The 23,022-nt window shown below is 43.8% G+C and overlaps 1 protein-coding gene across 1 annotated transcript; it reads left to right on the plus strand.

The window, feature by feature from the left end:
• Positions 1 to 9,844: 9,844 nt before the first annotated feature.
• On the plus strand, positions 9,845 to 13,444 carry LOC138653412 (uncharacterized). Its single transcript, XM_069743247.1, has 2 exons — positions 9,845 to 10,588; positions 12,972 to 13,444. Exons 1-2 carry the CDS (start codon positions 9,845 to 9,847, stop codon positions 12,984 to 12,986), a joined length of 759 nt encoding a protein of 252 aa, XP_069599348.1. The 3' UTR covers positions 12,987 to 13,444.
• The last annotated feature ends 9,578 nt before the right edge of the window (positions 13,445 to 23,022 follow it).

The raw sequence follows: 23,022 nt of genomic DNA on the forward strand, positions 1-23,022 counted from the left end.
TCGCAGCATCCTGTCCTCGCCGCACCTTCTCCTGTATGAGCGGTCACGTGGTGCCGCTTATTACAGTAATGAATATGTGGCTCCACCCCTATGGGAAGTGGAGCCGCATATTCATGACTGTAATCGGCGGCCACTGACGTGTGAAACCGGCCTAACAGTCAGGTCACTCGTGTTTCACAGTCAGCCAGACACAGGAGGCAAGAAAAAAGGCAGGAAAGCTGCAAGTGCATTGTCCACCCCTCTGCACATGCAACTCATTAACAAACAATTTCAACTATGAATTTTTCTAAAACATCAAAACGGATTTCAACAAGAATTGTAAGGATTTATTCAGCATTAAAGCACCTTTACATACATGCTACTTGTTTGGGGTATAAAATCCTGATGACAGGTTTTCTTTAAGAGCACAGAAACATAATGAGGGATCCTTGATCGGGAGCAAAGAGCAAGAACAAACAGTACCGCTTCTTCTAGAGTAAGATCGGCTACCCGAACAGTAACAAGCACTTCCTGGAGATGTCCATGCTCAGGGTCCATGCCCGAACTTTACTGTTTGGGTTGGCCCATCTCTACTCTGAATATTAAATCTATGAAATGTCAGCTTCTGATGTTCGCATTGACGGTATCATATTTACTGTAGTGGAAGACGACCGGTTTATTCTCTAAGTTTCTTGCCCTGAATTTCCCCATTTCCATAGAGAATTAAAACTTCCTTCATCTCAAAATAACATCACAAAACAAACTCAATTAGCGAGAGTCACAAAAACTGAAACAAAGGCAAGAAAAAGCACGCTATTATTCCAAATCTCATTTTTGTTAATACTTAAATAAAGTTAAATAATGAAGGAACAGTGTAAGAATACTGCGGGTTACCATAATGGTTTTTATTATTTATGTGTGCTGCAGAGGATAATGGAAAGGCTTTTTCCCATGATGAATACCCATAGTCCCAAAATGCAATTACATAAGCTATTAAAAAATAAATTATACTCAAAACACAAGATCCATAACAAGAATTAAATGAGATTTCAAAAGAATTCACCTGCAATGAGGGCTGACATACCTCACTCATACTTAGAGAGCTGCAGATGAAAGACAGCTTTAGAATTTTAATCACACGTAGCAAACAATATCTACTTGGCAACATAATTCAATTCAAATAAAATCCAACTAAAAAGAGACTATAACAAGGCACTGTGTCCCCGAGACGAGCAGCCTGCGCCAGTATATGGGAATGTGAGGCTGGCATATTTCTATCAGCCTGTGCGGATAAATCTGCCGGAGGAAAAATAAAACCTCACTGATGTGCAGCACTAAAGTAAAAGGATTACCCTCCCAATTACTGGCTGACAGGAATGGGACAATTCTGTGGGGTTTTCATAACAGAGTAAATCACTCAATCATACAATGCTAAATCTTCCAAAATCACAAAAAAAATCTATATAAAAGAAGCCAAGTTAGCGATGCTAAAATTGATGCATTAGATATTGTGCATAAAGATATACTGTACATGAAAAAACTATAAGACGTCTTTTCCATGCATCTTCATTCTTTACGCTTTCCTACTGTCTACATTTTCCTTCATAGCTCAATAACGCTTACAAAGACAATTAAGTCACTGATTTATTTTGTGAAAACAATATTAAAGACTCTCAAAATTATATATAGAAAAGCTATGGATCTAAGGGGAAATGTTTCTCCTTGTGGAGAGTGACAAGCCATGGTCGGCATGTCACAGTGAGGAGACTTATAGGCCTTGTATGCAACTCTGGAAAATTAACTATGGAAAGTGCCTCAGAGAGGAAGAGGACTAGAATACTAGTGCCTCCTATTGGAAGTAGCACTCCTAAAAGTCAATATTGAACCTTTAACTAGAGGCCAGGCCTGGCTTGTCACTCTCCACAAGGAGAAACGTTACCCCTTAGATCCCAGTCTTAAGCCTCTCACCTAGTCATATTTAGATCTCATACTTTGCACTGCCGAGGGGCAGTACCCCGAAACACCATGTCTGCAAATTGAGATTCTAGTTTGGCTTTTATCCTAAGTTGTATGGAAAGGCTTGTTAGAGGGTCGATATTAAGGGGACTCTGTCACCTGAATTTGGCGGGCTCTCTGTCCGGTCCGATGGGCGGTGTTTTCTCTCCTTTCATTCACCCCTTCCTTTCCCGCTGGCCGCAATATTATCTTGAATATGAGTCTGTTTCCTCCATAGTTCATACGTGCGCAATGCAATCTTGCCTTGCGCATGCGCAGTATGCTTTGCCCAACTGCGGGCGAAGCCGAAAAGCATCAGTGCGCATGCGCAGCCGCACTATGTCCCGGAACACAGCAAAATACTTCCGGGACATAGTGCGGCTGCACATGCGCACTAATGCTTTTCGGTTTTGCCCGCAGTTGGGCAAAGCATACTGCGTGTGCGCAAGACAAGATTGCATTGCGCACGCGTGAACTACGGAGGAAACAGACTCATATTCAAGACTAGATTGTGGCCCGATTCTAACGTATCGGGTATTCTAGAATATGCATGTCCCCGTAGTATATGAACAATGATGATTCCAGAATTCGCGGCAGACTGTGCCCGTCGCTGATTGGTCGAGGCAACCTTTATGACATCATCATTGCCATGGCAACCATTATGACATCTACGTCGATACTGTGCCCGTTGCTGACATCATCATCGCTGATTGGTCGAGGCAACCTTTGTGACATCAACTTTGACATCATCATCGCCATGGCAACAACTATGACAATGATGATAATGGTTGCCATGGCGATGATGATGTCATAATGGTTGCCAAGGCGTTGATGATGTCATAATAGGTTGCAGGTGACAGTTATGTCATAATGGTTGCCATGTCGATAATGTTACAATGGTTGCCATGGCGATGATGTTATAATGGTTGCCATGGTGATGATGATGTCATAAAGGTTGCCATGGTGATGATGGCATAATGGTTGCCATGGTGATAATGATGTCATAATGGTTGCCATAGTGATGATAATGTCATAATGGTTGCGATGGCGATGATGTCATAATGGTTGCCATGGCGATGATGTCATTATGGTTGCAATTGTGATGATGTCATAATGGTTGCCATGGCGATGATGTCATAATGGTTGCCATGGTGATGATGATGTCATATTGGTTGCCATGGTGATGATGTCATAATGGTTGTCATGGCGATGGTGTCATAATAGGTTGCCATGGCGACGATGTCATAATGGTTGCCATGGTGATGATGTCATAATGGTTGCCATGGCGATGGTGTCATAATAGGTTGCCATGGCGACGATGTCATAATGGTTGCATTTGATGATTGTGTCATAGTGGTTGCCATGGCGATGATGATGTCATAATGGTTGTCATGGCGATGATAATCTCACAATGGTTGCCATGGTGCTGATGATGTCATAATGGTTGCCATGGCGATGATGATGTCATAACGGTTGCCATGGTGATGATGATGTCATAATGGTTGCCATGGTGACGATGGCCTCGACCAATCAGAGACGCGGGATTTCCAGGACAGACAGACAGACAGAAAGACAGACAGACAGACACAAAGACAGACAGACAGACAGACGGAAAAACCCTTAGACAATTATATATATAGATAATATTGCAGCCAGCGGGAAAGGAAGGGGTTAATGAAAGATGAGAAAACACCGCCCATCGGACCGGACAGAGAGCCCGCCAAATTCAGGTGACAGAGTCCCTTTAACTTTTAGGATTGCTACTGTACTTCCTATAGGTGGCACTGGAGTTCTAGTCCTCTTCCACTCTGAAGAGGCAATTTTCATTAAAATAAACAACAAAAGAAATAAGTAAAAAGCCACTACCTATCTGCAGGTCCATAAACTCCTTCCCGTTCAGGCTTGCATTGGTGAAACTATGCCTTAGTGGCATGTTAGCTGTACGGGCCACATCGGTCATGTCAGAATAAATGGTATGTTACAGCTTCAGCAATGTATGCACCGATATTGGCAAACCATGGAATAACAAACCATATTAGGCAATTACACAGTATAACATTGTTCTGAAACTGTGCAGAAGTGGAGCCAGATTACCCCTTAAAGTTGGAGGCATGAAAGTTGTCAGCATTTCTACTGAAGAATAAAACATTACACAAAGCAGAGAAGCTGCAAAGATACATTTATAGAAATAGACTTGCCTTAAAGGAGTTGTCTGACCTTAACGTACAAGTCTGCAGTCATTTTATGTGTCTGCAAACTTGAGAATCCTCACTTCAGCACACTGCAAGCTGGGAGGATTCTCCAGTGTCAGCGCACGTAGCGGGCGGTCATGTGGCCTCAAGTATGGAATTTGGATCCTTTTAGCCACACTCTTGCTAGACGCTACTGGCCTCCCTCAATACACTTGCACTGAGCGAGGTAGCGCCCATCTAGTCGACACATGACAGCATGTATGTAAATCACATATTTGCGGTCACGTGCCATTCCCTACGCTAACACCGAAGAAGCCTCACACTGCATAGTGGGAGTGATGTGAGGATTCACAAGTCTACAGTCACATAAAGTGAAATAACTAAAATAGAACTCTTTGGCCACATTGATCAAAGGTATGTGTAGAGAAAAAAGGATAGAATTTCAGGAAAAGAACATCTCACCAACCCAGGGGTAGGATTCAAATTTTTAACAACAGGTTCTGTGTGCTGTGTGTAGAAAAACGACACCCATTTTTTAAGCCACACCCATTTACACACACCTTTTCCTCAAACATATACAAGTTGGGGTGCATTCAAACCATACCTTCCAACTTTTGAAGAAGGGAAAGAGGGATAAAGTTAGCGGCATGCGCAAAGTGCCGCAGCAAATTTTAGGCCACACCTCTGACCACACTAATTTCACAAATAGTCACACCCATATCCACGTCCCAACCACACCCATTTAGCACTGCTGATCACACTGTTGCATAAACAATATTTAGAAAAAAAATGGCCACACTTGATGCTCAATACTGTATAATGGCCACGCATGATGCTCCATACTGTATAATGGCCACACATGATGCTCCATACTGTATAATGGCCACACACTATGCTCCATACTGTATAATAGCCCCACATGATGCTCCATACTGTATAATGGCCACACATGATGCTCCATACTGTATAATGGCCACACACTATGCTCAATACTGTATAATGGCCACACGATGCTCAATACTGTATAATGGCCCCACATGATGCTCCATACTGTATAATGGCCACACATGATGCTCCATACTGAATAATGGCCACACACGATGCTGGGAACAGTATAATGGCCACAAATAGTTACTCCTACACACACAGCTCCGCTCTGTACACCTTGCACACACGGCTCTGCTCCGTACACCTCGTACACACGGCTCCGCTCCGTACACCTCGAACACACGGCTCCGCTCTGTACACCTCGTACACACGGCTCTGCTCCGTACACCTCATACACACACACTGGTCCGTACACCTCATACACACCCGGCTCTGCTCTGGACACCTCATACACACACGGCTCCACTCCGTACACCTCATACACACCCGCTCCGCTCCGTACACCTCATACACACACAACTCCGCTCCCTACACCTCATACACACCCGGCTCTGCTTTGTACACCTCATAAACACCCGGCTATGCTCCATACACCTCATACACACACAACTCCGCTCCGTACACCTCATACATAACCGGCTCCGCTTTGAACACCTCATAAACACCTGGCTACGCTCCATACACCTCATACACACACAACTCCGCTCTGTATACCTCATGCACACCCGGCTCTGCTTCAAACACCTCCTACACACCCAGCTATCCTCTGTACACCTCATACACACACAACTCTGCTCCGTACGCCTCATACACACACGGCTCTTCTCCGTACACCTCATACACACCCGGCTCCGCTTCGTACACCTCATACACACACAACTCTGCTCCGTACACCTTTTACACATACGGCTCTTCTCTGTACACCTCATACACACCCGGCTACACTCCGTACACCTCATACACACCTGGCTCCGCTCTGTACACCTCATACACACCCGGCTCCGCTTCATACACCTCATACACACCCGGCTATGCTCTGCACACCTCATGCACACACAACTTTGCTCCGTACATCTCATACACCCGGCTCCGCGTCATACACCTCATACACTAAGTAAATAACTTGGCACTCAACAGATAATAAGTGATGAAATTAGAACAAAAGGTATTTATTACTTGAATTGCAGTCCAATTATTAAACGTTTCGGTCAAACTTTTGACCTTCTTCAGTAAGCTGCATCATAAATATATAACATAAATAACAATGAGTATATACAAAAATACAAAATAGTAGCAAGGCAAAAAAATAGTTACAAAAAAGATAAATCTCACAAATTTAAGTGATATGTGATGGAGTGGAAGGTAGGAGAGGTAAGGAAGGGAAAAAGGACACTTTTTTTACGTACCCGACTGCTAGTTTCACGGTAGATTTAAGAAATCAAAAAAGGGGAAGGGGGCAGGTCCTATGTTGTAGTATTCTATAGACCTATATAGTGAGACGGATATTATACGTCATGACTGGGGATGAAATATGCAGAGTGAATAATGAGTTTTAAGAAGAAAACAATAAACTAACCTGTCCAACAATGGCGTAAGATCTAATAATTAGATTCAATTGTAGAACTTAGAAAGATAGTCTAAGATATAGATACAAAAAATAAAATAAAAGTAAGTATAGAAGCAAAACGAAAAAGTAAAAGGAAAATATCCCTGCCTCTAGGGAGAATGTAGAGTGTCTCACCTTATGTGCATAATTAGCAGAGGACTAAAGCGTATTTATATTATGGGAGAAAATGCCCAATGAAATACTGGTGGCTGAAAGAGAGGGACATAATGAATAACTATATTGGCATAATAGCCGTACACCCTGAAAATCTACATTAAAGATGTAAGTCTCACCGTGGAATGAATGCACTAAGATATACGCAGGCTAACAGAGCCAAAGTAGTAGTATAATGTCTAAGGGGACAAAAAAAGAAAAGGGGACGAACAGTAAATAAATAAATAAATCAACAAACATGATCCCTCATTCTCTCATATATGTAAGACTGCTATACACCATAAAAGGTAGAATGGCTCACCTAACATGGCAGACTAAAAGGGAGTCTCCAAGAGAATAGGAAAACTGGAAAGAATCACTCCTATAATGGAAAAGAATTATCAGCTGGGTAAAGTAAGGATGAGAATGTCCACTAGATGAGGGGGCTTACCAGTGTAGAAGAAATTGGTAGTGCGCATCAACGCGGTGTCCGCCGCTTGTTGAATGCTCCGTGGACCAGGGAGCCGGTTTAAGTAGTGGTGGGGCGGCATCATGTGAGCACACAGGACGGAAGTGCGTCCTGGAGGATCATTGCGCATGTCAGGGGCCGCTCAGCAGAGTATCGGGTGAGCGGTCACCTGACTATTAGGAGCCAAGGATTATGGGGATCGTAGTGCACCGAAACCGGAAGTACGTGTAGCGCCGCAGTGCGCATGTCAGGAGCCGCTTCTGCTGCAGAGATTGTTTAGCAGCATAGGCGGTCACCTGATAAAAAGTATGAGGGATCATGGGAGATGTAGTCAAACCGAGAACCCTGACAATAAGTATGTCCCTAATGTTAATGTGTGAGATCTGAATATAATAGGCTGAGGTAAACCCATAGAGTTAAAATAGGGGGAACGAACATGTAATTCCTGCAGAAAGCCTCATGAGTACAGAAACAATCAATGGGTAACATGGCCTAATATATCGTATATGTAATGTTAGGCTGCGTATGTCTTAGGAGACCCAAATAAGGTACACCCCGGGAAAAACAACTACAGAATTAACTCTATATATAAGGTATACTGAAAATAGAATGCAGTCGGGTAGGGAATAAACAGGAAGGAGAGTCCAAGGGTGGGGAGGGAGCAGGCAGTGAGTTGCATGAAGACGGTCAATATAGGCGACTCTGCAGAAAAAGACAAATATATTAGCATGCATGTGGTGGTAATCAGACATATATTATAGCAAATATTGGATCCATATAGGATGATGCCCCAAAAGTTGGTAATAAAGTAAATACACTTTCTAAGTAAATGCTAAGGGATCATAATCCCTATTGAGGCCCTTTGGAGCAAGGGTCTGTAATTCATGAATCCAGTAAGCCTCCCTCTTCTTCAGGAGGTGGATTCTATCGCCTCCCCGTCTGGGTACTGGAATGTGTTCTAATACCTGAAATCTCAGTTGTGAGATATTATGGCCCTTAGAAGAAAAATGACTTGGAAGTGGTAATAACAGGTTTTGACAGCGGATGGTTGACTTATGTTTAGAAATACGAGATTTGATTGACTGGGTTGTCTCACCGATATATAGGAGACCACATGGACATTTAATGGCATAAACTACGAAGGAAGTGTCACAGGTAGCGTAGCATTTTATCTTGTACCTTTTGCCAGAATGAGGATGACAGAAGTAATCACCCCGAATGACATTATTGCATTGGTTGCAATGTAGGCATGGGAACGTGCCGTTTTTAGGTTTATTAAGAACAAGTTGTGTGTTAGCCTTGTTAATCCCAAAATCTGCTTTGACCAGAGAGTCCCGAATGTTAGAGGGACGCTTATAGCATGGTAGGAAATGGTCCTGAAATTCAGGGATGCTTGGATGGGCCGTACGCAGTATGTTCCAGTGGCGTCTAATAGTGTGATGGAGAATATGTACATATGGATGATATACATGTACGAACGGGACTCTTGTCTTAGACCTGGGTCGCACTGTAGTGGTAGGACTAATGGCATCTGTCAGTAATTTAGGGGGATAACCTCGTTCTCTGAATTTGGAGTACATCTCGTCTGTCCTAGTTTGTAGAAGGTCAGGTTCAGTGACTATTCTCTGTATCCTTTTAAATTGAGATCGAGGAATAGATCTCTTAGTGGCAATGGGGTGTAGACTTTGGAAATGCAAGAGGCTATTCCTGTCGGTTGGTTTTGTGTATAGGTCAGTTTTAAGGTTTCCTAATCCATCTTTCATAACTAGTGTGTCTAAGAAACTGACCTTTTCCATGCTGTTAGTTATAGTAAAATTAAGTCCTGGCCAAGCTGTATTGAGGGTATTGAAGAACAGGTCTAGGGTTTGTGGTGTTCCTGTCCATAGACAAAACACGTCATCTATGTAACGTCTCCAGAACGGGCAATAGGCCTGAAATAATGGATCTGGGTATACAATCTCCTCCTCGAATAGGGCCATGTAGCTGTTAGCGTATGGCGGAGCTACATTAGAGCCCATGGCGGTACCCTTAGTCTGTAAATAGAATTGGTCCTCGAACATAAAAAAATTCTTAGTAAGTACTATGTTCAGGAGGTCTAAACAAAGATTAATGACGTCAGGATTAAGTTGTGAGCCAGTCAGTAAATGTTTAACGCTAAGTATCCCTTGTGTATGTGGGATAGAGGTATATAAGTCCTTGACGTCTAGAGAGACTAGTAAAAGGTCCGTGGGAAGATCGGTAAGTGTCTGTAGTTGGAGCAGAAAGTCGCCTGTGTCGAGTAGAAAAGAGGGTAATGTACGTATGAGAGGAGTAAGGTTTTTTTCAAGAAAGATCGCCAGTGGGGAGAGTATGGATTCAGTAGAGACCGAAACGTTTAATAATTGGACTGCAATTCAAGTAATAAATACCTTTTGTTCTAATTTCATCACTTATTATCTGTTGAGTGCCAAGTTATTTACTTAGTCTACTTACTGGTGTGGGAAACCTATCTTGAGCACCGACACAGCAGTGCCACGATATATTTCACTATCACTCTTCCTTTACGTGAGCACGCTGTCTGACATGTCATCATTGACATTTTCATACAATCCAGATGAAACTAATCATATACTGTCCAAGTTAAATCTCTCTAGTGATTTTCTCAAAACCCCTCCAAGAGAAACAAGAGGGAGGGATCTGGAGCGCGAACAGCGACGCCAGATCAACCTGGAACTCCACTGCGCCACTCTTACCGAATATCTACGTGTGAAGAGAATACCAAGGGGACTTCGGGTCCCCCTTCGTCCTACTTTGTTCAGTGACTGTCCTGAATTCTGCCAGAAATACGAGCAGATTCTTAATAAATGCTCGTTTGACTTAATGACTCTTACGGTTGAACATTTGCAGGGTGCCATAGCTTCCAGCAAAGAAACCATCAAAAATATCGAGACACAACTATCCTCTGCCGGTACAGCCGAAGAGTTGGATAATCTGAAAACCAGGATAAAAACAGTCACTGACCAGCACAGACGAGATACTGAAAATAGAAAAAGGATTAAATTTCAGAGAGACTTAGACGATTATGAGAACAATCGGGTCTATCACTGGCTAGATAGATCTACTTTTCGTCCTAACACTAACAGATCAGACTACCATTCTTCTAACGACCCCTCTACCTCAGGTTCCGACACGGACAGACGCGACAACTTCGGTGGTCCCAGCAATTTTTTAGGCCAGAGGAAACGACGACAACAACCAAGAAGAAGAGGACCCGCAGGAGCCAACGAAAAAAGAGAAACAGACTCCTACAGAGTGACCCGGTCCCAGGTAAATCACCGTTGGTCATAAATATATCTTCCAAGACTCTCAGTATAGCTGAACATAACGTATTGCAGAAGGGTCTTTCCTTCTGCCCTTCATACAGATTTGATACATTCAATACGGACATGGACTTGCACCGATTTTATCGTCGTTTAAGACTGCTCGTTCATTTTGAATCTGCTGAGACATTACCTATCTCCTCCTCGGACACAGCTGTTTCTCTAATTTCTGCACAGAGCCTGGGTCTACGTAACAAAAGTACATATAGACCTCCTAAAGGTTCGCATGCAGTCGAAACCTTTATAGGTTTTGTAGAACAGTCCTTTTCTAAATTACGTCAGGACATTGAGGCACGTAAGTTACATACTTCTCCCAACCTTAGTGCCCTTGATTTCCAGGCCTTACAATCACTACGCAATGACAAAGATATCATTATTAAGCCAGCCGATAAAGGCGGAGCGATCGTTGTCATGAATAAATCAGATTACACAAAGGAAGTCCACCGACAGCTTAATGACACAACTGTCTATCGGCCGTTATCATCTGATCCTTCTAGGATGATCAAAGACCTTATTAGGGACACTCTCATTCCCTATGTAGAGAAAGGCGTCATTGATGAGAAGACACGGGAATACCTGACCAAAAACCATCCGATCACACCGGTCTTCTACATACTTCCCAAAGTACACAAAAACTTGGAACATCCCCCAGGCCGCCCTATAGTGGCCTCTACTGAATCCATACTCTCCCCACTGGCGATCTTTCTTGAAAAAAACCTTACTCCTCTCATACGTACATTACCCTCTTTTCTACTCGACACAGGCGACTTTCTGCTCCAACTACAGACACTTACCGATCTTCCCACGGACCTTTTACTAGTCTCTCTAGACGTCAAGGACTTATATACCTCTATCCCACATACACAAGGGATACTTAGCGTTAAACATTTACTGACTGGCTCACAACTTAATCCTGACGTCATTAATCTTTGTTTAGACCTCCTGAACATAGTACTTACTAAGAATTTTTTTATGTTCGAGGACCAATTCTATTTACAGACTAAGGGTACCGCCATGGGCTCTAATGTAGCTCCGCCATACGCTAACAGCTACATGGCCCTATTCGAGGAGGAGATTGTATACCCAGATCCATTATTTCAGGCCTATTGCCCGTTCTGGAGACGTTACATAGATGACGTGTTTTGTCTATGGACAGGAACACCACAAACCCTAGACCTGTTCTTCAATACCCTCAATACAGCTTGGCCAGGACTTAATTTTACTATAACTAACAGCATGGAAAAGGTCAGTTTCTTAGACACACTAGTTATGAAAGATGGATTAGGAAACCTTAAAACTGACCTATACACAAAACCAACCGACAGGAATAGCCTCTTGCATTTCCAAAGTCTACACCCCATTGCCACTAAGAGATCTATTCCTCGATCTCAATTTAAAAGGATACAGAGAATAGTCACTGAACCTGACCTTCTACAAACTAGGACAGACGAGATGTACTCCAAATTCAGAGAACGAGGTTATCCCCCTAAATTACTGACAGATGCCATTAGTCCTACCACTACAGTGCGACCCAGGTCTAAGACAAGAGTCCCGTTCGTACATGTATATCATCCATATGTACATATTCTCCATCACACTATTAGACGCCACTGGAACATACTGCGTACGGCCCATCCAAGCATCCCTGAATTTCAGGACCATTTCCTACCATGCTATAAGCGTCCCTCTAACATTCGGGACTCTCTGGTCAAAGCAGATTTTGGGATTAACAAGGCTAACACACAACTTTTTCTTAATAAACCTAAAAACGGCACGTTCCCATGCCTACATTGCAACCAATGCAATAATGTCATTCGGGGTGATTACTTCTGTCATCCTCATTCTGGCAAAAGGTACAAGATAAAATGCTACGCTACCTGTGACACTTCCTTCGTAGTTTATGCCATTAAATGTCCATGTGGTCTCCTATATATCGGTGAGACAACCCAGTCAATCAAATCTCGTATTTCTAAACATAAGTCAACCATCCGCTGTCAAAACCTGTTATTACCACTTCCAAGTCATTTTTCTTCTAAGGGCCATAATATCTCACAACTGAGATTTCAGGTATTAGAACACATTCCAGTACCCAGACGGGGAGGCGATAGAATCCACCTCCTGAAGAAGAGGGAGGCTTACTGGATTCATGAATTACAGACCCTTGCTCCAAAGGGCCTCAATAGGGATTATGATCCCTTAGCATTTACTTAGAAAGTGTATTTACTTTATTACCAACTTTTGGGGCATCATCCTATATGGATCCAATATTTGCTATAATATATGTCTGATTACCACCACATGCATGCTAATATATTTGTCTTTTTCTGCAGAGTCGCCTATATTGACCGTCTTCATGCAACTCACTGCCTGCTCCCTCCCCACCCTTGGACTCTCCTTCCTGTTTATTCCCTACCCGACTGCATTCTATTTTCAGTATACCTTATATATAGAGTTAATTCTGTAGTTGTTTTTCCCGGGGTGTACCTTATTTGGGTCTCCTAAGACATACGCAGCCTAACATTACATATACGATATATTAGGCCATGTTACCCATTGATTGTTTCTGTACTCATGAGGCTTTCTGCAGGAATTACATGTTCGTTCCCCCTATTTTAACTCTATGGGTTTACCTCAGCCTATTATATTCAGATCTCACACATTAACATTAGGGACATACTTATTGTCAGGGTTCTCGGTTTGACTACATCTCCCATGATCCCTCATACTTTTTATCAGGTGACCGCCTATGCTGCTAAACAATCTCTGCAGCAGAAGCGGCTCCTGACATGCGCACTGCGGCGCTACACGTACTTCCAGTTTCGGTGCACTACGATCCCCATAATCCTTGGCTCCTAATAGTCAGGTGACCACTCACCCGATACTCTGCTGAGCGGCCCCTGACATGCGCAATGATCCTCCAGGACGCACTTCCGTCCTGTGTGCTCACATGATGCCGCCCCACCACTACTTAAACCGGCTCCCTGGTCCACGGAGCATTCAACAAGCGGCGGACACCGCGTTGATGCGCACTACCAATTTCTTCTACACTGGTAAGCCCCCTCATCTAGTGGACATTCTCATCCTTACTTTACCCAGCTGATAATTCTTTTCCATTATAGGAGTGATTCTTTCCAGTTTTCCTATTCTCTTGGAGACTCCCTTTTAGTCTGCCATGTTAGGTGAGCCATTCTACCTTTTATGGTGTATAGCAGTCTTACATATATGAGAGAATGAGGGATCATGTTTGTTGATTTATTTATTTATTTACTGTTCGTCCCCTTTTCTTTTTTTGTCCCCTTAGACATTATACTACTACTTTGGCTCTGTTAGCCTGCGTATATCTTAGTGCATTCATTCCACGGTGAGACTTACATCTTTAATGTAGATTTTCAGGGTGTACGGCTATTATGCCAATATAGTTATTCATTATGTCCCTCTCTTTCAGCCACCAGTATTTCATTGGGCATTTTCTCCCATAATATAAATACGCTTTAGTCCTCTGCTAATTATGCACATAAGGTGAGACACTCTACATTCTCCCTAGAGGCAGGGATATTTTCCTTTTACTTTTTCGTTTTGCTTCTATACTTACTTTTATTTTATTTTTTGTATCTATATCTTAGACTATCTTTCTAAGTTCTACAATTGAATCTAATTATTAGATCTTACGCCATTGTTGGACAGGTTAGTTTATTGTTTTCTTCTTAACACTCATTATTCACTCTGCATATTTCATCCCCAGTCATGACGTATAATATCCGTCTCACTATATAGGTCTATAGAATACTACAACATAGGACCTGCCCCCTTCCCCTTTTTTGATTTCTTAAATCTACCGTGAAACTAGCAGTCGGGTACGTAAAAAAAGTGTCCTTTTTCCCTTCCTTACCTCTCCTACCTTCCACTCCATCACATATCACTTAAATTTGTGAGATTTATCTTTTTTGTAACTATTTTTTTGCCTTGCTACTATTTTGTATTTTTGTATATACTCATTGTTATTTATGTTATATATTTATGATGCAGCTTACTGAAGAAGGTCAAAAGTTTGACCGAAACGTTTAATAATTGGACTGCAATTCAAGTAATAAATACCTTTTGTTCTAATTTCATCACTTATTATCTGTTGAGTGCCAAGTTATTTACTTAGTCTACTTACTGGTGTGGGAAACCTATCTTGAGCACCGACACAGCAGTGCCACGATATATTTCACTATACACCTCATACACACACAACTCTGCTCCGTACACCTATACACACATGGCTCTTCTCCGTACACCTCATACACACCCGGCTACGCTCCGTACACCTCATACACACCTGGCTCCGCTCCGTATACATCATACACACACATGGCACTGTACACATCATACACACCCGGCCCCGCTCCTTACACCTCATACACCCGGCTACGCTCCGTACACCTCATACACACTATTCTGCTCCGTGCACCTCATACACACACGGCTCCGCTCTGGACACCTCATACACACACAAGGCTCCATACACCTCATACATCCCTGGCTCTGCTCCGTACACCTTATACACACCCGGCTACGCTCCGTACACCTCATACACACCTGGCTCTGCTCTGTACACCTCATACACACCCGGCTCTGCTTTGTACACCTCATAAACACCCGGCTATGCTCCATACACCTCATACACACACAACTCCGCTCCGTACACCTCATACATAACCGGCTCCGCTTTGAACACCTCATAAACACCTGGCTACGCTCCATACACCTCATACACACACAACTCCGCTCTGTATACCTCATGCACACCCGGCTCTGCTTCAAACACCTCCTACACACCCAGCTATCCTCTGTACACCTCATACACACACAACTCTGCTCCGTACGCCTCATACACACACGGCTCTTCTCCGTACACCTCATACACACCCGGCTCCGCTTCGTACACCTCATACACACACAACTCTGCTCCGTACACCTTTTACACATACGGCTCTTCTCTGTACACCTCATACACACCCGGCTACACTCCGTACACCTCATACACACCTGGCTCCGCTCTGTACACCTCATACACACCCGGCTCCGCTTCATACACCTCATACACACCCGGCTATGCTCTGCACACCTCATGCACACACAACTTTGCTCCGTACATCTCATACACCCGGCTCCGCGTCATACACCTCATACACACACAACTCTGCTCCGTACACCTATACACACATGGCTCTTCTCCGTACACCTCATACACACCCGGCTACGCTCCGTACACCTCATACACACCTGGCTCCGCTCCGTATACATCATACACACACATGGCACTGTACACATCATACACACCCGGCCCCGCTCCTTACACCTCATACACCCGGCTACGCTCCGTACACCTCATACACACTATTCTGCTCCGTGCACCTCATACACACACGGCTCCGCTCTGGACACCTCATACACACACAAGGCTCCATACACCTCATACATCCCTGGCTCTGCTCCGTACACCTTATACACACCCGGCTACGCTCCGTACACCTCATACACACCTGGCTCTGCTCTGTACACCTCAAACACACCTGGCTCTGCTCTGTACACCTCATACACACACAGCTCCGCTCCGTGCACCTCATGCACACACGGCTCTGCTCCGTACATCTCACACACACACAAGGCTCCGTACACCTCATAGACACACAACTCCACTCCGTACACCTCATACACACCCGGCTCCACTCTGTACACCTCATACACACACGGCTCCGCTCCGTGCACCTCATACACGCACGGTTTCACTCCGTGCACCTCATACACACACAGCTCCGCTCCGTGCACCTCATACACACACAGCTCCGCTCCGTGCACCTCATACACACACAGCTCTGCTCCGTGCACCTCATACACACACAGCTCCGCTCCGTGCACCTCATACACACATGGCGCCGCTCCGTGCACCTCATACACACACACAGCTCTGCTACATCCACACTGTAAACCTCTCCTGACCCCACACATAAGCTTACCCTCATCACCATCACAGCACAGCAGAGTCCTGCAATACACAGAGGCCCTTGATCATGTGACTCCTGACTCCTCCCCTCCAGTGACCTCATCACAGGTCCTGTGCACAGAGCAGCGGCAGCCATGTATGTGATGTGGGGCTCTCTGTGAGTAGAGGGATGCGTCTCTGCAGTGCGGGACCCTCTCAAAATCGGAAAGGTTGGGAGGCGTGGTACTGGATCGCAGCTCTGAATCTCCCCGATTTGGGGAACCAGCTGCTTTTTTAACAAGCAGTTCCATTGAATCGGGCGAATCCCACCCCTGCACCAACCATTAAGCATGAGGGTGGATCAAGCATGCTTTGGGCTGTGTTGTAGCCAATGGCACTGGGAGCATTTCACGGGTAGAAGGAATCAGTGAAATTTTAACAAATTCTTTACGCAAACATAACCCCATCAGTAAAAAAGCAGACCTTGAAAATAGGATGGCTTATACAAATGGTTAATGATCCAAAACACACATCAAAAAACACAATAGACTTCCACAAAAGGCGCAAGCTGAAGGTTTTACAATGGTCCTAACAGTTCCCTGGTCTGAACATCATTGAAAATCATTGAAAATCTGTGGCTAGACCTAAAAATAGCAGAGGATGCAAGACGACCCACGAATCTCAGAACTGGAAGAATTTTCCAAGGAAGAATGGATGAAAATCCCAAATCCAAACAAGAATTGAATGACTACAAATAGCGTTCACAAGCCATGATACTTGCAAAAGGGGGTGCTACAACATTCTAACCATGATGGGTGCCCAAACTTTTGCATAGGTCCATTATATATATATATATATATATATATATATATATATATATATATATATTTTTTTTTAAATGTAAAAAATTACAATATTTTTTTCAACAATGTTGTCCCGCGTGTCCTTATACAGCTCTTTCGTCTTGTCATGCTGGAGAGGTTGGAGTGTGATTCATTGAGTGTGTGGACAGGTGTCTTTTATACAGGTAATGAGTTCAAAATGGTGCAATTAATGCATGTAATGAGTGCAGAGTAGGAGGGGTTATTAAAGAAAAAAACGAACAGGTCTGTGAGAGGCAGAATCTTTGCTGGTTGGTAGGTGATCAAATACTTATTTTATGCAATAAAATGCAATTTAATTATTTAAAAATCACAAAATGTGATTTTCTATTTTTTTTTTTATTTTTAGATTCTGTCTCTCACAGTTGAAGTGTACCTATGATAAAAATTACAGACCTCTCCATTCTTTTAAGGTGGGAAAACTTGCAAAAGCGGCATTGTATCAAATACTTATTTTCTCCACTGTACACCTCATACACACACAGCTCCGCTCCGTGCACCTCATACACACACAGCTCCGCTCCGTGCACCTCATACACACACAGCTCTGCTCCGTGCACCTCATACACACACAGCTCCGCTCCGTGCACCTCATACACACACAGCTCCGCTCCGTGCACCTCATACACACATGGCGCCGCTCCGTGCACCTCATACACACACACAGCTCTGCTACATCCACACTGTAAACCTCTCCTGACCCCACACATAAGCTTACCCTCATCACCATCACAGCACAGCAGAGTCCTGCAATACACAGAGGCCCTTGATCATGTGACTCCTGACTCCTCCCCTCCAGTGACCTCATCACAGGTCCTGTGCACAGAGCAGCGGCAGCCATGTATGTGATGTGGGGCTCTCTGTGAGTAGAGGGATGCGTCTCTGCAGTGCGGGACCCTCTCAAAATCGGAAAGGTTGGGAGGCGTGGTACTGGATCGCAGCTCTGAATCTCCCCGATTTGGGGAACCAGCTGCTTTTTTAACAAGCAGTTCCATTGAACCGGGCGAATCCCACCCCTGCACCAACCATTAAGCATGAGGGTGGATCAAGCATGCTTTGGGCTGTGTTGTAGCCAATGGCACTGGGAGCATTTCACGGGTAGAAGGAATCAGTGAAATTTTAACAAATTCTTTACGCAAACATAACCCCATCAGTAAAAAAGCAGACCTTGAAAATAGGATGGCTTATACAAATGGTTAATGATCCAAAACACACATCAAAAAACACAATAGACTTCCACAAAAGGCGCAAGCTGAAGGTTTTACAATGGTCCTAACAGTTCCCTGGTCTGAACATCATTGAAAATCATTGAAAATCTGTGGCTAGACCTAAAAATAGCAGAGGATGCAAGACGACCCACGAATCTCAGAACTGGAAGAATTTTCCAAGGAAGAATGGATGAAAATCCCAAATCCAAACAAGAATTGAATGACTACAAGTAGCGTTCACAAGCCATGATACTTGCAAAAGGGGGTGCTACAACATTCTAACCATGATGGGTGCCCAAACTTTTGCATAGGTCCATTATATATATATATATATATATATATATTTTTTAAATGTAAAAAATTACAATATTTTTTTCAACAATGTTGTCCCGCGTGTCCTTATACAGCTCTTTCGTCTTGTCATGCTGGAGAGGTTGGAGTGTGATTCATTGAGTGTGTGGACAGGTGTCTTTTATACAGGTAATGAGTTCAAAATGGTGCAATTAATGCATGTAATGAGTGCAGAGTAGGAGGGGTTATTAAAGAAAAAAACGAACAGGTCTGTGAGAGGCAGAATCTTTGCTGGTTGGTAGGTGATCAAATACTTATTTTATGCAATAAAATGCAATTTAATTATTTAAAAATCACAAAATGTGATTTTCTATTTTTTTTTATTTTTAGATTCTGTCTCTCACAGTTGAAGTGTACCTATGATAAAAATTACAGACCTCTCCATTCTTTTAAGGTGGGAAAACTTGCAAAAGCGGCATTGTATCAAATACTTATTTTCTCCACTGTACACCTCATACACACACAGCTCCGCTCCGTGCACCTCATACACACACAGCTCCGCTCCGTGCACCTCATACACACACAGCTCTGCTCCGTGCACCTCATACACACACAGCTCCGCTCCGTGCACCTCATACACACATGGCGCCGCTCCGTGCACCTCATACACACACACAGCTCTGCTACATCCACACTGTAAACCTCTCCTGACCCCACACATAAGCTTACCCTCATCACCATCACAGCACAGCAGAGTCCTGCAATACACAGAGGCCCTTGATCATGTGACTCCTGACTCCTCCCCTCCAGTGACCTCATCACAGGTCCTGTGCACAGAGCAGCGGCAGCCATGTATGTGATGTGGGGCTCTCTGTGAGTAGAGGGATGCGTCTCTGCAGTGCGGGACCCTCTCAAAATCGGAAAGGTTGGGAGGCGTGGTACTGGATCGCAGCTCTGAATCTCCCCGATTTGGGGAACCAGCTGCTTTTTTAACAAGCAGTTCCATTGAACCGGGCGAATCCCACCCCTGCACCAACCATTAAGCATGAGGGTGGATCAAGCATGCTTTGGGCTGTGTTGTAGCCAATGGCACTGGGAGCATTTCACGGGTAGAAGGAATCAGTGAAATTTTAACAAATTCTTTACGCAAACATAACCCCATCAGTAAAAAAGCAGACCTTGAAAATAGGATGGCTTATACAAATGGTTAATGATCCAAAACACACATCAAAAAACACAATAGACTTCCACAAAAGGCGCAAGCTGAAGGTTTTACAATGGTCCTAACAGTTCCCTGGTCTGAACATCATTGAAAATCATTGAAAATCTGTGGCTAGACCTAAAAATAGCAGAGGATGCAAGACGACCCACGAATCTCAGAACTGGAAGAATTTTCCAAGGAAGAATGGATGAAAATCCCAAATCCAAACAAGAATTGAATGACTACAAGTAGCGTTCACAAGCCATGATACTTGCAAAAGGGGGTGCTACAACATTCTAACCATGATGGGTGCCCAAACTTTTGCATAGGTCCATTATATATATATATATATATATATATATATATATATATTTTTTTTTTAAATGTAAAAAATTACAATATTTTTTTCAACAATGTTGTCCCGCGTGTCCTTATACAGCTCTTTCGTCTTGTCATGCTGGAGAGGTTGGAGTGTGATTCATTGAGTGTGTGGACAGGTGTCTTTTATACAGGTAATGAGTTCAAAATGGTGCAATTAATGCATGTAATGAGTGCAGAGTAGGAGGGGTTATTAAAGAAAAAAACGAACAGGTCTGTGAGAGGCAGAATCTTTGCTGGTTGGTAGGTGATCAAATACTTATTTTATGCAATAAAATGCAATTTAATTATTTAAAAATCACAAAATGTGATTTTCTATTTTTTTTTATTTTTAGATTCTGTCTCTCACAGTTGAAGTGTACCTATGATAAAAATTACAGACCTCTCCATTCTTTTAAGGTGGGAAAACTTGCAAAAGCGGCATTGTATCAAATACTTATTTTCTCCACTGTACATAGGGGATACACATGTGATCTTGCGGAAATCATGTGATCCTTTATACTCCCCAACCTGCTGTCGTGGAGTGACATGTCTCTCCTTATACATGAACACAGGGAAAAGCCTCATATTGCCTGGTTGTGGGTGATGAGCAGCCATGCTTTTCTCTGAAATGTAGCAGAGTTTTAGAGTCAGATATACATGACTGAAATCATACATCCAGTGTCAGATACATGCTGCCTGTGGTTCGGGCAGCATGTGTCAGCTATCAGGTCCCCAATCAAATTTACAGAGTTAGGCCGGGATCACACATGTGAGAAATACGTCCGAGTCTCGCATGGTAATAACCGGCATTGCTGCCGTGTCTCTGGAGTGGAGCGTGCGGCCGCATAGCAATACATGCAGCCTCATGCTCCGCTCCTGAGAGACGCGGCAATGCCGGTTATTACCATGCGAGACTCGGACGTATTTCTCGCATGTGTGATCCCGGCCTTAGGCCGGGGTCACACTTGTGAGTGCAATGCAAGAAACTCGCACCAGCCTCTCACATCGATCACCGGCACTGCCGCCGGCACTTGGGACTGGAGCATGCGGCTCCATGTATTTCTATGCAGCCGCACACTCCGGTCCCGAGTGCCGGCGGCAGTGCCGGGTATTGATGCAAGAGACTTTTGTGAGTTTCTTGCATTGCACTCACAAGTTTGACCCCGGCCTAAAGGGTTCTGCATTTTAGCAGCCATAATTCTGGTCCCTCGCTGTCAGACACTGTTGAGAACACTGTTAAGAAGACTGGAGGAGTTTATTACAGCTTGTCAACTTCTTTTTTACTACATAACGCTCAGTAAATGCTCTGTAGAGAACTGAAACATCGGCAGTTGCGTTGATTTGTCGGACATGGTGATCACATGATTACCAAGTCTTTGAGCAACATAGCAGGGCTGCTGGGTCTTAGCAAACTCAGATTAGTTTTGCCAGTAACTTCTATCACAATAGGGAGTTTATTTCCCCTGTAACTGAGACTCCTTTGGAAGCCCCAATAACAATAGGAAAAAATGAGCAACAACAAAAAATATATGTTCCTAAGGGTACCGTCACATTAAGCGACGCTGCAGCGATATAGGCAACGATGCCGATCACTGCAGCGTCGCTGTTTCATCGCTGTGTGGTCGCTGGAGAGCTGTCACACAGACAGCTCACCAGCGACCAATGATGCCGAAGTCCCCGGGTAACCAGGGTAAACATTGGGTTACTAAGCGCAGGGCCGCGCTTAGTAACCCGATGTTTATCCTGGTTACCATTGTAAATGTAAAAAAAACCAAACAGTACATACTTACATTCCGGTGTCTGTCCCCCGGCCTCAGCTTCCCTGCACTGCGTCAGCGCCGGCCGGCCGTAAAGCAGAGTGGTGACGTCACCGCTGTGCTTTACGGCCGGCGCTCACAGTCAGTGCGGGTAGCTGACGGCGAGGGGACAGACACCGGAATGTAAGTATGTACTGTTTGTTTTTTTTTACATTTACAATGGTAACCAGGGTAAACATCGGGTTACTAAGCGCGGCCCTGCACTTAGTAACCCGATGTTTACCCTGGTTACCAGTGAAGACATCGCTGAAGCGGCATCACACACGCCGATTCAGCGATGTCTACGGGAGATCCAGCGACAAAATAAAGTTCTGGCCTTCTAGCTCCGACCAACGATGTCACAGCAGGATCCAGATCGCTGCTGCGTGTCAAACACAACGATATCGCTAGCCAGGATGCTGCAACGTCACGGATCGCTAGCGATATCGTTGTTAAGTTGTTCAGTGTGAAGGTACCTTTAGAGATCTTTTCTAATCTATTTTGACAATTTACGCAAAATATATACACTGTATATGTATAAAAAAAACTGCAAAAAATAATAAAAAGACCCCACACCACAAAATATATAAGAAAAAAATATTTCTGTTTATATAAAAGTTTAATAAAGGTATAAAACAAAACGACTAAAAATCGACATATCCACATGACTGTAACA

Source organism: Ranitomeya imitator, unplaced genomic scaffold, assembly GCF_032444005.1.
Source record: "Ranitomeya imitator isolate aRanImi1 unplaced genomic scaffold, aRanImi1.pri SCAFFOLD_26, whole genome shotgun sequence".
NCBI classification, from domain to species: Eukaryota; Metazoa; Chordata; class Amphibia; order Anura; family Dendrobatidae; genus Ranitomeya; species Ranitomeya imitator.